Source organism: Octodon degus, unplaced genomic scaffold, assembly GCF_000260255.1.
Source record: "Octodon degus isolate 3935 unplaced genomic scaffold, OctDeg1.0 scaffold00254, whole genome shotgun sequence".
Classification (NCBI taxonomy): domain Eukaryota; kingdom Metazoa; phylum Chordata; class Mammalia; order Rodentia; family Octodontidae; genus Octodon; species Octodon degus.
Genome location: NW_004524830.1, coordinates 1,899,359 through 1,917,588, shown reverse-complemented (window position 1 = coordinate 1,917,588; position 18,230 = coordinate 1,899,359). Strand labels below are relative to the sequence as shown.

The following is an 18,230-nucleotide window of genomic DNA, read 5'->3' as shown; positions in this document are numbered from 1 at the left end:
AGACAGACAGACAGACAGACAGACAGACAGAGACAGATAGGCAGACACAGAGATAGACAGAGAAGCAATGTGGGGCTCTTTGTAGGTGTTTATTCCCATACCACTGCTGGCAGAGTCACTCCTCTTTTGTAATAAGAGAAACAAAGAAGTATGGAGAGAGTTGATCTACAGGTTATTGCTTGTGTGGGTAGGATGGAAAGCTTAGCTTCTTGCCTCTGCTCCAGCCTGGGCCTTGTCCTGGGCCCTGGCATACATTATGATCTCAGCAAGTGTGCACCAGCTGGGTGTGCCCCAAGACTACTCAGCACTGTGCTTCAGCAGCTGGCATCGACTGTGCGCCATTGGCGTTCCAGCTGATGCCTGTTTACCATCCCTGAGCCAGATGAATTCTAAGGTTACAGTTTTCAACCCAGATCCTAATTTCAGAACACAGAATGCATTGAGTTGTGTTATCTTTGCATATCCTATTTTCTTTCTCAAATGTTCTTCTTTTCACCTCCCAGATTATGCTCACTTCTCAAAATCCAACCTAAGCATCTTTTGTGCTTACTGTTCTCATCAAAGGTCGATCCAGTGTCCTACTTAGCTCTGCATCCCCACTGCCCAGCCCAGGACTTCACCATGAGAGGTGTGCACTGAGCCAGTGTTGGATGAGCTGGTTCCCATGTGTGGAAGTCAGGGTGGGATGTGAACACAAGCAGTTGACTGTGCAAGCACTGCTCTTTGAGACTTCTGCAGTGTGAGACAGTGGCCTGTAGGTAGGGGGCAGGGACGTTGGGGGACAAGCTCCCGCAGATGAGTGTACAGGTAGTAACTGCCCTGCCCAAGCCAGTGGATATAGCTGCTCTGAGACACCTTTCTGAAAGTTAATCTGCAGGCATCCTGAGAAGATTTGTTGAGCTGCTGGGAAAGTGTGTGACACAGAATAAACACCTAATAAATGGCAAATGTTGTTATTTCGGAGCTCCTATTTTAGTGAGATTGACAAGAGTAGCCAAAAGAGGATACAGTGCTGGATGTTTAGAGCACATTAACCCCCTATACCTGAAGCCCCGGGGGCAGAGGAGAGCAGAGGCCTGGCAGCTGTCCTTTGGGAGATGTGCCCAGAGAGACCTTCACATGGGTGCACCAGTAGCCAGATAAGAGCATTATAGCTCTAAGCAGAGATATAAGAAGCAGCCCCACTGCCTGTTGATGGGACAAGGAGAAAGCTTGCCATACCATCCTGGCATAGCAGTGGCTGCTGTGAGGTTAGCTGGAACTGTGTGCTGGCCTGGGAGGAACTCACAGTGAAAATGCAGGCTGTGGTTTATTAGGGGTATGTACAGCTCACCTACACCCAGTAGCACTGAGTGGCTTCGCTAGAGGTTTTGTGTGTGTATGTGTGTGCGCATGCATGCATGTATGCGCGCGAGTGCATGCAGGCGCGCAATGGAAAAGGGAAGCATGAAAGGCTATAGTAGCAGCATAGCTCTTAGGTGTGTGCAGCTCAGGGTTAGAAAAAGGGTAAAGGGGGCTGTGGCTTTATCTGAAATGTGTTGTCTATCTTATCTATCCACCCATCCACTCATATGTGTCTCCTATAATTAAAAATTGGTGAAACTGTTGAAAGAGTTGTAAGAGAAGAAATGATAATGATTTGGGCCAAGGGAAATGAGGCTGGGAATCAGATCCCAAAGCTAACAATGGCCCACGAGGTACTGGAACTGACCCTGATTAGTCCTGGTGTCCTGAGGTAGCCTCCTTTGCTGCTAAAAGCCAGTCTCTATCTTGTAAGTGTTTAGAAGCTGTTCTGTGCTCAGAAACAGTATCCTGTAGATGTATAATTCCCTGTACATAGACATGCTGGGAATCTGGGTGAAGTGAAACTGTTGAGCCTGAGGCTGTCTCTTGTGCCCAGGAGCTTCTGAGGAACCTGGAGGAAGGCTGAGCTGGAGTAGATCCTCGGGGAGGTGAGCTCCTTCCCTTGCATGCACCGGCCCCTGGCCTTGGTCAAGGCCCAGCCAGCTCCTGCATTTGCTGACCTACTGTGTCAGTCACGAATAATTTTGCTTGTCCTATTGCCATGAAAAATGAAATGTTGACAGTGGATGCTTCCTTTAGGCCTCAGCAGCGCCATCTCTGGTAGAGACCAAGAAGCTCCATAGGCAAAGAGCTAGACCCATGACAGGGCTGGAAGGTACATGCCAGGCCTTGTGTGCCTGGGAGGACAAGCGGGTCAGAGGGGGCCAGCTGTCCTCAGGGAGAGTGGTGGCCTGTGAATGTCACAGAGTCAGAGCCTGGAGCTCCAGCTATGAAAACTTAGGTTCAGTGAAGGCCTTCCTGACTTGTGGTAAGAGATGATAGTGTAAAAACTAAAGGAGGCAGTGCACTCAAACTCTTCCTTGGAAACCATTAGGGAAGCCCAGCAGTGCTGTTGTGTACTCCCCATCTGATCACAAACAACATAAGCACTGCTTCTTTTGAATTGGTGTCCTGTCTCTGCTTCACCTGGCTGGCGGGTACCCTGCCACAGTGTTTCCCAGGAGGAGTTGCCTAGTGGTTTGCTCCTGCACCCTGCATAGAGCAAGGAGGCCTTTTCCTGCTAGGGACTTGTTCCCCTGACCCTGCTCTGGCACCTGGAGCCACCATTCTTGGAAAGGAGCTGGGAAGTTCCTGGATTATACTTGCTACATAATCTTGTATGCCCATTTTAAAAAATTGTCATTTTTCCTTAAAGACAGGATTAAGTGATGGTGATCTTGCACTCAACCAATTATTTGGTAAGCCTTTCCTGAGGATGACATGGTGGCAGACTTGCTGCCAGACGGGAAGTGTAACACAATAGACAAGATGTGGGCCATGTCTCTGCCAAGGAACACAGACACACCAGGCTGCCCCTGCCTGCATTGTCCCTCTTTCCAGTAAACACACTCTCATCCCTCTAGACTTACCTGAACCATCTTTCCGTAAAGACTCTTCAAGATCCTCCTTGCACCCAAGACCCTGCCCTGTCTTAGTGACCCATGAAATCTGGGTATTAAGCCACCACTGGCTGCTGTTTTGGAGCTATTTTGCATGCATGGGTTCCATCATCATATCTACTAGATGGCAGCTTTTTTGTGGACAGGAGACTTGCTTTATTCGTCTCTGTGTGCCAAGGTCTGGTGCCCAACCACCAGAAGCCATGTCACAATGCAAATCACTGGGGAGCAGTGCATGTCACAACCATGTACAAGTGTCACTGTCCTACAACAGGGACTGGGGTATGCTGAAGTTTGCCTAAGCTCAGTGAGGCCCCAGATGAACAGACCTCCCACCAGGCTGCCGAGAAGTGAAGTGAGGCAGTGTGTGCAGAGCCTTCAGGGGGCTTTCCTTGGAGGTGTCAGAGGGAAGCAGTGATGGGGCTGGCCACGAAACCCCTATGGGGGTAGAGAAGATGCTGGTCCTAGATGAGAAGGGCCTATCTATATACTAAGGATTTTGGAATTCATCCTGCGGCAGTGGCAAGTCATAAAAAGGACTTTTAAGCAGAGAATTGATATGATCAGGTTTGTGTTCTAGAAAGATAGCTGGCAACATCTGAGAGAGGCGGCAGTGAAGTGCTGAGAGTAGAGATGCCTTGCATTCAGTGCCACCCGCCAGCAGTGACTCACTCATTCAGCAGATGAATACTGAGCACCTCCCACACTCCTTGCCCCTGGGGCAGTGAGACAAACAAGTGGTCAGCGATGAAACAAGGTGATTATTCAGAGTGCAGCAGTATAACCAAGAATGGCTCTGACGTTCCAACAGAACTGAGCTGTAGGAGCTGACAGATGCTGCTGTGTAGGAGCTACCCAGTCCTGTGAGGTGCCAGACTAAGCCACAGTGTGCAAGGAGGGTCCAGTACTAGGGGTGAGAGGGATGCTCAGCTCCATGCTGTTGGGCTCTGGTGCTGGCACCAGTGCAGAGGCCATGCCCATCTGGCTGACTCCACTAGCTTGGCCTCTGACAACAGTGGCCATAGACTTAAAGGGCAGGGCAGCCTTGCTGGGCGGCCAGCCTCAGCCCAGTGCTTTCTTAGTGCTCAGAGATCCATGACTCAGAAACTGGGCTTAAAGATGACAGTTTGTTAATCCCCTCCCCTTGACAAAGATGAAAATGGCATTTCATTCCCAGCTGTATTAGTGGACTCACTTTGGGAATAAAGCAAGCATCCCCAAAGGCAGTGGCAGAGGCTCTTTTCCTTTGTGCCCCTTTTATTTTCTTTTGAGTGTTACATTTAGATTAGCTTCTGGGGATTAAATGTTATTACAGCTGAATCTTTTCTTTTTTTTTAATCGGTGGAGAGGTGGCTGCTTAGCATCCTTGCTATTCAAGCAGTTTTCCCCAGTCTTGTCGCCTCACCTCTCCCTGTTCTTTTTTTTTTTTTTTGGCGGAACCGGGGATTGAACTCAGGCCCTTGTGCTTGCCAGGGAAGTGCTTATTCCACTGAGCCATCTTCCCGACCCCTGTCCCTGTTCTTAAGAGGTAGCTTTGCTGAGGGTTCATATCTTGGTCCCCACTGTGGGAGGAACAGCCCATGTCAGAGCAGGTCCTTTTTACTAAGCCAGCAGTACCCATGCAGCCTGAAAAGTGTGTACACGCTGTTCCTCTGTAGGAGGTGGGCCTAGCCAGCAGGTTTAAGTGGGGAGATGGTCCCTGAACTAAAGAATCCCCCTTACCTGTGGTTACAGTTGGCCACACTACTTGTCTAGGCAAGTTACAGGGGCTGTAGGCCCTGCCAGCTTCCCTCAGAGATCACCAGCAGCGCCTCTCTCCTGGTATCCAGTTCTCACAGGTCCAGAGTGATAGTGCAGAGTGATCAGTCTCCACTGTAGCTGTGTGCAGAAACACAATCATCTTAACAGATCTTGACATTTGGAGGCTAGAGACGACTATTGGAGGTAATAGCATCAAGATGTTAGCAGTGTATAGACAATACATCGGGTGTGGTTGGGAGCTCAACCCACCCCCTCCAAGAGCTCTTTGACGCTGCATCTAGCAGCTGGGAGGCTCTGCCCTGAAAGAGTCACATGCAGAAAAAGTGTGCCCTTAGTGTGAGCATGTGTGACTCTTGGTACTTCACAGACATATCTGTAGCTATAGCTTCAGTCTGGTTTAGCCTCTGAAAGACCCACCCTGCCTCTCGCTCTTGGTTCCTGGTTTTATTGTGCAAGAATGAAGCTTTTGCTTCTGCTGTAAGCAGACCCAAGAGAGACACAATGTACAATTCTCAGTCTTTTCCATGAAATTTTGTCTCTGGGAGCTGGAGGCTATCTATACTGAACCATGATTTCTAGGAACGCTGCTGAAAAATGTTTGAGAACCATCATTCCCACTATACCTGATTCCACTCATAAATGAGAGCATTCTGAGTAACTGCCTGGTGATAGCTCTAAAACCATGGGCCCTAGCAGCTGGATAGGCCCTCAGGTTGACTAATCCACTTCCAGATGCAGTGTGTGGTGGTGTTCTTGAGCTCACCCAGGGAGTTCTCTCACCACTGGGGGGTAAAGTTCAGTTACCAATACCTATCCTTATACCACTATTTTACATTGCATACCATCAACTTTAGAGAAGAGCTCTCTCTGACAAAGACAGCTTAGGGCTGGCCCTTGGAAGGATCCTACTTCTGTCCATGGACTTAACAGAGCACAGAACAGTGCAGTCCTACAGATACTTGGAGGCAATTTTTATTTCCCCATGCCTTTTCCTTTAGCTTTTTTTTTTTTTTTTTTTTTTTTTGAGGAGGGTTTGTTAGGGGGTTACTGGGGATCGAACCTAGAACCTCATGCTTGCCAGGCAGGTGCTGTGCTGACTATATCCCCGGCCCTTCCTTTAGCTTTTAAATTATCCAGGGAGGCATACACCTACCTGGTTTTGCTCTCTATTTCCTGCCTGTCAGAAATGATGACCACCAGAATGCAAAATAGGCCTTACCGACGTTGTCTGGGGAACCTGTTCTAGCAAGAGCAGCAGCCCACCTGCCAGGTCATGGCCAGAATTAGCTTTATTGACCATGGTCTCCCTGCCTGGTCCCTGTCACCAGCTACCTTCTTGCATGGCTGCAGAGACATGCGGTTAGACCTTGTATTGGATCCCTGTAAACTTCATTCTGGCTAGATTCAGTCTAGCCTATGGATTGTTTCTGGGACTGAAGCTTCTGTTGCCCCTTATTCCATCTTTCAAAAAAAACCTATTGAAGAATATGATTCCCTCCTTGAAATAAATCACTGGTGGAAACACTAAGTTATACAAGACTGAGGGGCTGAGGAGATAGCGCCATGGTCTAAGCACCTGCCTGGCAAGCACAAGGAACAGGGTTTGATCCCTGTTACTACATGCCATGCCAGCCCCAGAACTCCAGGTTTGCAGTACCAGCCACCAAAAACTGAGTGTTGTGGTGCACATTCAGCAGTGGCGAGGCTGAGACAGGAGGATCACTGCAAGTCCAAGCTGTGTAGTGAGATCCTATACCAAGTGAATAAATGAATGAATGATTAAAAAATAAAATACTGTGGGTTTCAACTGTTGCTGTCGTCCATATGGATCTGTATTCAGCCAGTTCTTAACTAGTTCCTTGGCCATCAGCTCATTTTATTCCTTTTCCCAAACAAGCTGATCCTGAAGGAGCTTCTCCAATAATGCACTTGGAGGTAGGGCTCTCAGGCTATTGTGTTCCCACTCTACTAGCCAGGTTCCCTGGTAGAAGGGGAGAGGAGAGAGTATGGCAGCATTTTCAGCAGAATTATCTTTTCCCATTAGTCATCTCCCCTTCTCAAGCACTCCAGAATCAGCCTTCTGATGAAAGCACTCTAGAATCTGTCTGAGCTCTGCTTATGTTTGATGAAATGTACCCTTTTGAAATCATGACATCAAAGAGTACTCCTTTCCAGTACTGTGATATTTCTCACTCTTCAGGAATCTGTGGCGTTGACAAGAGATTGATATTTTGTTGGTGTTCTTGGGCACAGTTCAGTGGACAAAAGAGAAGGCATTCATGGAAAGTGGCTTGGTCCTTTGTTTTTCTTTCTGTGCATGAGGATCTTCCATATTTTCTCACTAGTGTGTGTTCCGTTTTGGGGAGGAGAGAAGGTACAAGTAGAAAGACATGGACTTTGAAGTAGAAAACTCCAAATCAAATTCTGGTTGTTCACTGCTTGTTGCCTGAAACTTGGTGAGTAACTTCCTGCCTAAATCTCAGTTTCCTCCTCAGTAATAGCAATGACTACCAGTAGCTGACAGGGCTGTTGTGAGGGCTGAGTAAGGAACTCTGTGTCTGTCCCTACCACTTCTGTCTTTCTCTTCGAAGCACAAGACTTAGACTCTTTAGGAAGCAAGACAGAAGGCAATGTTTCTGTTCCCAGAAATTGTCACTCTTCATACACAGTATATCTCCTTGTGCCCATTTCTGTCTCCCAAAGACCCAGAGCTTAAGGTATCTAGAATGAGGTCTCCCCCAGTCCCACTGAACTTCCTAGTGCTATTCTGTCTTACTGCCTTGTTGTCAGGAAGCCCCGGGTGGCAGGCTGTATTCTTGCTCTATTGGAACAGTTTTAGTATAGCGAGACATGATGGAAAATGTGAGAATGTGCTTCCCATTGTTTCTGCCCAGTACCCAAAGACCTGTCCATGGAAAGACGGTCAGAGTCCTTCATGAAGTCACTCTTGGATTTCTTATTGATCAGAGTCTGTAAACACCCTCTATGCTTAAGCTATTTTGGTTGAGGATTCTGCATGTGGAAGTGGAATTGGAGATATACCTTTCACTTCATTCCATACCCAGCACACGTTTTCAGGATGCCCTTAGTAAATTAACCTGATTCTGTATAACTTCCCTCCATCCTCACCAGATGATTTCTCATCTTGGTAAGGCTGATAGTTGAGGTCTTGTTGCTATGACCCTGCTTAGAAGGACTTCTGACCTACTTGAGGCTCTGGAGTTGGTGAACTTTGACCTCAGACTCTTCTATCCCAGGTGGCTACCAGCATCTATCCCACCCCAGATCGCTTCAGACACTTCTTTTCTGTCACACACACACCTTGGTCAGATCTCTTTAAATGCCATTGCTTAATATTCTACTCTAAGCTGATCATCAAGCAACGTAATGCTGAAATGCCAGTTTATAAGCCCTGGTGTATTTGGACTTGAAAAGAGGGGACAGGACAGACCATCCTCAGAAGAAAGGTCAAAGCTTCATAGAAAGCTTAACTCTGCCAGAGACAGGGTGGGGGCTATGCCTTTCCCATTTTCATAATAGAAAATGGACTTGGTTGGGCTAACCTGCCTGAGGTTGTCCTACAAAGAGACTGGCTGAGATTCAGGCTCAGGCACATAAGTTTCACCCTGCAGTCACCTAAAGTTCAGGGTCTCTACACTGACTGTATATGTGAAGACAGAGGCTCTGACCATGCTGCGTGGAGGAGAGTGCTGCTCAGGGCCTAAACTGGGCCCTCTTGTGCCTACAGCCGCCCTCCACAGCCTTGGCTGCCCCAAGCTGTACACAAACCTGCTTGTCCCAGTGTGCCATAGTCCGGGTTTGTGACAGCTGATGGGCACTTTGCCTGAGAATCTCATTGAATGCTGAGTCCACAGCACCATCCAAAGCGGGTGGGGGGTAGAGTGGAATCTGCATTATACACAAGTTCCCAAGTGATTGCTATGAGCCCTGGAGTTTATATCTGTTGCCAAAGTGAATGTGTTCCAGCCAACAAATTAATCACTTTTCCAGAAAATCCCCCTAGGGAAAGCCACTAAATCTAACCTGACTTCTGAATTGCTGCTGCCTTATCCTATAGTCCCCTGAGCTCCACCACCCTGGCTCCTCCCCAGGTCAGAGCACAAAGAATAGAGTACAGAGAACCGCATCTGGGTCTTGAGTCTGAGATGCTTTGATGAGTGGCTGGTGGCCCAGCAGCGACCCTGAGCCCTTCCTGTGGGCAGCAGCACTGTTCTGCAGCCTGTGGGCCAGTGCTCACATGGGCTCCATACACTGGCATGTTCCTTTCTGCTGCTTGCAAGGCTGCACACATGCCTGATGGCTAGACCAGGCAGGGCTGCCATGGGGGGTGTGCTCAGGATGTGGGCATGGAAGGCCCTCAGAGTCTCATGCAATCTGCTGGAGTCCCATGACAGCTGAGGAGATGTGACAGCTACCCCTCTGGGTGTTATCAGCTCCCAAATGATTGGTATGAGTCCACTGGGCTCCTGCCCTCCAAGGGTCACAGCCACCCCTACTTAAAGAGGCTTCTTTTCACTATACTCCTAGGAAGCTGGGGTCAAACTCTTGGGTAACAGCCCCATTTGTGAGTGGTGGACTCAGTCTGGAGAGTCAGAAAAGCAGGGTTGTGCCTCCATCTAATAGATACACCCTCCACCCTACGATGCCACTTAGCATATGTACCCTCTGAAGTCAGGCCACAGGTTCGGCATGGCCCTTCCTACTTCTGCAGAACTATGTGTTCCCCTGGACTTGACCAGGGGGCTTATATGCATCAACCCCTACTTCATCCTACTTCCAGCAGCCAGCTGAAGATCTAGGAAGCTTTAGGTGGCTAATTAAACTACACCCAAGTTGTAATAACAGTGTGGAAGAGTTAATTCTTCAAGATACTATGAGGGTTCAACATATCAATACTTGATGAAAAATACCTGTTCCATGTTATGCCTAAGATGTTTGATATTCAGACAGATAGTGAGGTAAGCTCAACAGCCTAGGTTGTAGGGTAATAACAATAAACTTCTCTTCTGAAGAGTTAACAACCTAAGTTTGCAGACCAAAATTAGAGAAAAAGTAGGGCCGCAAGGAAAGCCAACCTTTTGGCCCTAGCCTTCCAAGGTCAATTGAGACTCAGGACATATGAGAACTTGTACTGTAACGTCATGTAACTCAGTAGTGTCCCAAATTTTCTGATCAAGGAGATTATGGGGCCAAAGAGGAAAGTGATCGATGATGTAGAGTGTGCCTAAGGAGAGTCACACGGAGAGAAAACATTCTCTTAGGTTTTCACAGAGAACACATTGGCCAAGCAATGGCCATGACTCATCCACATGGGTGACACTGACAAAGGATCTACAATCTGAGGCACAGGATCTCAAGATAAATCCTGAGGGGATTTGACTGACCTTATCAGATCCAAAAGCTACAACTCTTGTTGCATAGATCTTACTTTATCTTGGTCTTAACCATCCAGCAGAAAAGTATAAAAATGAAGTATAAGAAGTAAAGCCATGGTGTTATGTTGAGATGTAGGGGACTCAGGTCAACAATTTCTGACATTGCCAGTCCAGTGGAAGACCCAGTACTATTATGGACTACTGGACTCTTTTAGAATATTTTGCTGAGTTATACACACCTATAATATTCAAATAATGGAACTAAACAAAAAAGGGACTACAGATGAATGTCCATTTTGTATCTGTATATTCAAAATGGTTAGGATAGATATATAGTTACATTCTCTTAATGAATAAAGGGATTTGTTCTAATAGTGTTTGTAGATAGGGTATCATGTCTGTGTCTTGTACAGCAAATAACCTCTAGGAAGAGAGTATGCAATGTGTTAATTATTGAAACTGACCTACCAGTTTGATTTGTCTCATTGCTATTTGTTTCTCAAAATTATTGGGGAAAAAAAGATACTATGAGGTTTTTTTTTTTTCCTAAATCCTAGACATTGTTTTAGCCATTTGCTATAATAAAGTACTTCCCAACAATAAGTAATATTTATTATTGTTTTTTAAAAATTGCATAAGAAAACAGAGCAGCATCAAAATCCCTCATCTAGCTACTTGTGCATCCACATACACTTACACTCACTCTTGTGTACACACGCACACATGTATGGATGGCCTTTTGCCAGGGTACCCCATTCCATGGTATGGTTTGGGAGCTGCTCTCCTGCCAGTGGCACAAGTGGCACCTTGAGCCTGAAGCCCAGGCTCAAGGTCTGATGAAGCCTGGTCATGCAGGTTTCAAAACATGTGCAGGTCCCTGTGGAACCAAAGGCAGGAAGCTCTTCTAGAGTCCTCAACAAGTTCAGTCTGTGTTGTCAAGATGGCTCTGGCTTTCTAGTTTCTCTCTTTGCATTTCACTGGGATAGATGAATTGCCTTCTAGAGTTTTCTACGACGACAGTTGTCAAGAATGCCCGGGAGTTTTACTTAAGCTAACAAATGATTACCCTTCCCATTAGCTCTACAAACAGGCCCCTAATTAGTGAATTGGCTAATGACAGTCGCCTCTGGGGTCATTAGACCTGACAGACAGTGTTGGCAGTGTACAGGCACTGTGTCACTGTCATAAAACATGCTGTCAGGCTCCATTGGAAGCCAGAGCTGGGGAACACTTGTACCACAGTCTCTTCATTTTATCCTTTGCAATATCTCCTTGGGTCAGGGAAATTAACTCCTCTCTCATACAAGAAACATGGATTTTGGGCTGGTGAGATGGCTCAGTGGTCTAAAGCACCTACTTAGAACAAGCTTAGCAAAGCACAGGGACCACGGTTCAATCCCCCAGCACCACATGCCAGCCCGCCCCCCCCCCTGGTGGGCTGAGCTGGCCACACACACACACACACACACACACACACACACACAAATAAAATAAAACATGGATTTTTAGAATAGGGTACTAAGGAGATAGTTGCATCGGTTCTAATTCGGCAAACCATTTTATATGAAACACGGTTCCACTTTTGAAGGCACCTCTGGCCACGTATGGGAATTGGTTTGCAAAGAGCATGTGTCCTTGCCACATGGCTCTAGATTCCCTCGTGAGCATCAATTGCCTACTCAGCCTCTGGCTGCCCAGGACCCTCAGCCAGAGCCTTTGGAAGTGCTTTTTCCCTGAGTCATGAGTCTGCTATAAACAGGATGGCAGCATTGTCACGGAGCATAGGGTCAGCTTGAATCAGGTGTGCTACTACTTCTCAATGCCTGCTGCAGTCTGGATTGTCCAGATCCCCAGAGTTATCTTGGACTTGGGATGCTTGTGGTACCCAGGCCCTTCTGACTAATCCAAACTTCACAGGAACTAAATCCCAGGCTCATACCATGCAGTCTTGGGCCCAGGAACAACATTGCAAGGGTGAGGCCCCATAACAATTGAAACAAAACATGCTCTGATTTCAGGCTGTGGTACCAGCCAGCTTCTTGTTACAACTGCTAAAATTTGTACCACTTAGTCTCAAAAGTATATCAAAGTCTCAAAAGTATATCTGAAGTATAAAGGGGGAAAATACGGTATTTACAATATAAAGCTTGCAGCTATTTATGGATGTAAAATTTGCGACAGTTTCCATATGATAAAAATGAGTAATGAAAGTGCATTTATTTGTTCAAAAGTAGTATAAATGCATCTTGGAGAATTAAGAAAAATTATGAATAGGTGATTGTACAGCATAGCAAATCTCTAACATGGATTAAGCTGAATTGTTTGGGAGATAAAATGCCAGCATGAACATGCATTATAAAAGAAAGAAGAACAATACTGGGTTTAGGCAAGGAGAGCCAGGCTGCTGCTTTTGCTTGGGGCTGATGTGGCAAGGAAGTATCTGGTTCATGGCCCAGGAAGTCCATAGGGAAAGAGGCCTTGGCTGCTTCTGCGGCATGTATATATGCACTTGACCTATGTAAAATGGTTTGCAGAAGCCATTTCCAAGCCTCCTAGTTGTCTGCCTCTGGGAACTCAGCTAGTACTGTGTGGCTCCCACACTGAATCAGCCTCTCATCTCTGGATACTCAACAGACCCTGGAAACCCTACACACATGACTGATATGTGCCTCCTCCTGTGACTTCCTGCCCCGGGTCTTGTGACACATGATTCAGTCTCTTACCTGTGTCAAGGGTTGGTACTACTGTCCTTGGGGCAGGAGTGGAGGATAGCATGGAGTCATTGTTACTGTTTGTGTTGGACCTCTGCACTAAAGCTTTGGTCCCCAACTGTATGGCACTATTGGAAAGAGATGGAACTTTTAGGAGTTCAGGTCCAGTGGAAGGAAATTAGGTCATTGGGGGTATAGCTTTGAGGATGACATTAAGACCCAGTTGTTCCTTGTTCTTTGCCTTCTGGCTTTTTATGAGGTGGATGGGCCTCCTCCACCACACAATCCCTCCATGACACGCTGTGTGTCTCAGGCCCACAGTACCGGGGCCCAGTTACCATGGACTGAGCTCCCTGAAGCCATGAGCGAAAGTGAGTGTTCGTTAGAAGTTGTTTATCTCTGTGACTATGTCACAGTAGCGGGCAGTCAGACTGGCACAGTGGTGTTGGTGTTCACAGAACACGAAGAATTTGGCTCAAAAGTGTCTGGGCTACCAGCATCACACTTGCTATGCATGGCTATTGCAGTGCACATCGTCCATGTTGAGATATGCCATAAGTGCAAAATGCACATTGGACTTCAAAGACTTAGTACAAAGAGTGTTCATGTCTCATAAGTTGTTCGTGTTGCTTACATATTGATCCGATACTTTACTATATTTTGTTAAATGAAATACATTGTTATCTTTTTTTTAACATTACTACTTCCAGTTCCACACAAGGCTTGCTTTCACTTCTGGAGAGCACTGTTAGTCCCATTCTTCCCTCCCCTCTTGCCTGCTTCCTTCTTTTTGGCACTCCTCCCTTCCACTACACATGCAGCCTGATACAGGAGTGGCTTGTCTCCCTGCCCCACAGTTATGCAAGCCAAGGCATTCTCTCCAGCTCTTGGAAGAGTTGGGAACAGCATTGTTCTTGCAGAACATCTTTCCTTTCCATTTGAAACATGAAGAAGATGACTTCAGTGAAATTAAGCACCTTTGTCAAGGTCGGAAGCCAGAGTGTCATCAAGTAACAACCAAAACCCAGGTGTCTGGCTTTGATCCACTGTGACATACCATGCCAGATAGCCGCTAATTTTATTGGCTGGGGTACAGCAGGATCTAAGCTGATGTTGAATTTAATTTTCATACTGAATAAGAGATACTGAGCTTCTGAGGCCCAGAGGAAAGCAACCTGGCAGTAAAAAGGAGTCCTAGATTTGGGCAAGACATGGTGAACAACTGCTGGGAGCTGGGCCTGGTGGATGTGGTTGGCTTTGGAGGAGGGTGGGCCAGGTGATGGTGTAGGTTCCTGGTCTGGGCGACCACAGGATGTTGGTGTCTGATGGGGCTGCTTTTACCTCAGGGTTTTTGTAGACAAGGTCCTATGAAGATTGACTTAGAACATGGTGTGCCCAGGGCATGGTCATAGGCTCACCCTCCAGTCCCTTCCCCTTGAAGGTTCAGAATCACCACATGATTATTGTGACTCTATGGCCCTAGTCAGCTTGTCAGAGAGCACACTGGTGGCTCTGTATGCTTTACATTCTTGGGGATAACAGCAACATGTTCTTACTGGGAAAAAGTCAGGCAGCATACAGGCATATAAGCCAGAAAGGGTTGTAAGGTATATGTAGGGATACCATATTGCAGCCCTGGGGGTAACTGGAATTGTAAAGTCCTTGGTGCCAGGACTGGGTGAGCGTATTTTGGAATCCTGAGAGTGTCTTTCTTGCCCTCTTGATGGAGAAAATAAGATTTCCTAGACTGCATAGAAGACAGGCTACAAATTATCTTGGTGCACAATGCCAGAAGCAGGTCATGACCCTAGGAATCCTGAGAAACAGCTCTTATCCAGGTCACTGTACTCTCCTGATTTGTGAAAGACCGAAACAGAATCTGTTTTCATCAGAGAAAATTGGCAAGAGGCCTTTAGCTTATGACTGTTGGCCTGGGGCAAGGAAGGGGAGAGATGGGAGGGGAAGCTCTTCAAGGCTATCCTCATTCTGCTCTGGGTCCCACTACAAGCACATCAACCAGTGCCCAAGTATGTGAGGAAGGAGCACAGCAAGGCCCAGACCTACTATGCTGTGGTTCTGTGCTGTCTTTCCCATTTTCTGTGCAGCAAAACATGGATGAGAGATCAGGCCCATGAGCTGGATAGTTGGATTCCAGTTATGTACGGAGAGCAAGCAGCAAGCTGAGCACCTGCACATAGTGAAGACTCAAGAAATGGTGGCTGTTCTTATTGATCACTGCCATCAACTCTGCAGATCCAACATCCAGTTCAGACAGTTTCAAGTTGGAATTGTTTTGTGCCATCCGCCATATTAGACCAAATGCCAAGGAGGCTTTAAAATGAAATGAAATTTGTTCATAAGAAGAGGCAAGTTGCCAAGACATTCCTGTGCTCAGAGAAGTCAGTGCACTAGGTATCCCCAGCCAGGCACAGAGCCCAGGGTCACTCTGTGGACTTCTCACAGCCCCCTTCCCCAGAACTAACTGCAGAGTAGACCCTGCCCAGGGGTCTTTTCCAAAGGAGGCCTGTACTATCAAGGAGTGGTTCCTGTTTCCACAGTCATCTCCTCTGTGAACTTCACACTATCAGGCTATGTTTTCATCAGTACCTGCTTCCTTTGCTATGTGGGACTCTTTTTCATCTTTCTGGGCCAGAGGAAACAAAGTAGAAGGATACTTATATCCATCAGATCCCTCCTGTGATCCAGGAAAGCCACAAGGCCCTTTGGATATATTATCTCATTTATTATTTTCATTTCATAGGCAGTAAGACTGAGAGTCAGCAAAGCAAACAGGCTGGCCCAAGTCCATAGAGATGGAAAGCAGGAGTTTTGGGTTCTGATTCCAGTTTGCCTGCCTCCTTAAGCTGCTGTCAGGAAGTATGTGAGGAAGGAGCACAGCAAGGCCCAGATGAAACAGCAGAATTTTGAGTGCCAGGGACTAGGCTTGATTTTGATGCCTTAGGAAGCCATCAGAAGTGTCTTAAGCTTTGGAATTACACAATCAGGCATGTGTTTTAGGAAGATAGCTCTACAAGTATTGTATTGTCTATTAAACCACCACTCTCCCATCCTATCCTTGTGCGGCTGATTATTTTTAAACTCAAGTGCAGGAAATTACATTTGTCTCTACTCGATTTCATGCTTATTTCAGCCTGTTGTTCCAGTCCCAGTCTATGTATGTGCTTGTGTATGTGTCAGCCTCTGTGTGTGTGTGTGTGTGTGTGTGTGTGTGTGTGTGTGTGCATGCATGCACATGTGCACATTTGTAGGGTGGAGGGCACATTACGCCATGAGGAAAGAACATCTTGAGATGACTTCCTGCCACATAGCCACTGTTCTGTGACAATTGTGACGTGGGAATTTAATCTCTCACATATCTGGGCAGTCGTGGAATGAGATGAAAATGCCAAAATAACATGACTGATCTCTTAACAAACACTGAAGAATTTACACTCATTCCATTAACTCTGTCTGAGCAAATTGATTTGAGACTTCAATTTTGAACTTCAGAGATAAGTGTGTCCTTTGTTGGCTCCTTCTAATTCAACAAATATTTATTGAGCTCCTACTGTATGTAATGCCCTTTTATTCTGCATTTCCTGCCCTTCTGTCCTTTCCTCTACAATTAGTAGAAGATGGAGTACATGTGCATACATGTGTAAACTAACACTGTAAGAGATGGACTTTTAAAATCCATCTAGGTACTATGCTTAGTTCTTTATGTCTATCTACAATATGCAGCTTTAGTGTCTCCCTGTTGTGTGATTTGCTGTGTACTGTTCTATATCATAATGACTAGTGATCAAATACACAGATGATTAAAAGTTTGAACCTGGTCCAGACAGCTGAGCATAGTGAGACCCTGTGTCTCAAAATAAATTAAAAAGAAATACAGGGTTGTTGGTTTTTTTTTTTTTTTTAACTGTATTTTTTTTGGGTTGAATTGTTTTTTTAGGTGAGGTTTATGTTTTGTTTTTGGTGCTGAGGACTGAACTCAAGGCTTCCAGCTTGCTAGGCAAGCATTCTAACACTGAGCCAAATCCCCAACCCCCCAAAAATACAGGGTTGCAGAGATAGCTCAGCAGTCTAAGCACCTGCCTAGGCAAAACCAAGGACCTGGCACTACATGCTGTGCCATCCCTGCCCTGGATATGCCCAGTAGCCACAAGACCTGGTGTGGTGGCCCAGACCTGTAATCCCAGCACTGGGGAGACTGAAGCAAGAGACTCACTTCAAGTCCAAGCTGCATAGTGAGACCCTGTACCAAATGCATAAAATTAAACAAAAATACAGAAAATACTGGGGATGTAGTTCATGTGATGACCCTGGGTTGAGACCGTTGTATAGGCTGGAAAGCAAAGGAAAATACAAGGAAAATTTGATCTCTGCTGCCGTCTTGGTGATGTCACTCTTGGTTCACCGAGCATAGCCATATAGCTGCACATAAATGGGCTGAGTTTGTATATGACTCACAGGGTATCTGCCCTTTCCTTCTCTCCACCTGCCATGGACATAGCTCCATAGCTCTATCTGCAGTTACCTTGTAAATTATTCTCCTTCATTGTACCAGAACTGATACAACCAATCAACAAATAGCCATGTAGACAGACAGACAGACAGACAGTTTAAAACATTTTACCAACTGGTTCTCCAGATAGGAAAAGTACCAGTTTTCACATCAAATAATGATGCTAGAGATTGTCATTTTCTCACAACTTCCCAAGGACAAGCTTATAAAGTTTTAAAATTATTATTTATTATGATTGTTATTGTTACTGCACTACTGCAGATGGAACCCAGAACCTTTACACTGAGCTGTATCCCAAGCCATTTTTTATTATCTTAATTTGAGACAGGGTCTTCTTAAGTTACTAAGTTCCCCAGGCTAGACTTGAACTTGCAGTCCTCTTGGTTTAACCCCCAAGAATGCTGCAGTTACAAGTATGTGCCACCATGCCCATTAATAACTTTAAAAAATCTTTACCAGTTTAAAAATGAGGATTAAAAACTTCGTATTTGTTCAGGTATTAAGTGAAATTAAAGCCTTTTCTTGAGTTTTGGCTGTTGTTTCTTCTTTTTGTGAATTGCTTTCTTAGGGCCTCTGCTTTTCTCCTATCATTCATTTTTAAAGTTTTATATGTAATGATGTTATTAATCTTTTCATTTTTCCTCTAACTATTGTTCTAGTCAATATTTTAATTTTTGTGCTTGGGAAAATAATGGGGAGTTGAGATCAAATGTGTTTTTGCTTTTTTCTGTTGGTGATTTATGCTATGTTGCAAAGTCCTTCCTCTTTCCATACTACAATCCTATGGACCCAGGTGTTTAGGACTAGTACTGTTATGATCTTATCTTCTTCCCTGAAAGTGTTGCTCGAAGTAGCCCCCTGAGGTTTACCT

The 18,230-nt window shown here is 45.9% G+C and overlaps 1 protein-coding gene across 5 annotated transcripts in view; it reads left to right on the top strand.

Annotated features, from left to right (window-relative positions):
* Chchd6 (coiled-coil-helix-coiled-coil-helix domain containing 6) overlaps positions 1 to 18,230 on the top strand; it is a 264,538-nt gene that overhangs the window by 222,022 nt on the left and 24,286 nt on the right. The window contains exon 7 of one of the 5 annotated variants that reach the window (XM_023706382.1): positions 1,901 to 1,952. The exons of the other annotated variants lie outside the window; for them this stretch is intronic. Within the exon in view, the coding sequence (XP_023562150.1) occupies positions 1,901 to 1,910 (10 nt within the window). The 3' untranslated portion in view covers positions 1,911 to 1,952. The remainder of the gene's footprint in view (positions 1 to 1,900; positions 1,953 to 18,230) is intronic. 5 annotated transcript variants of the gene reach the window in all.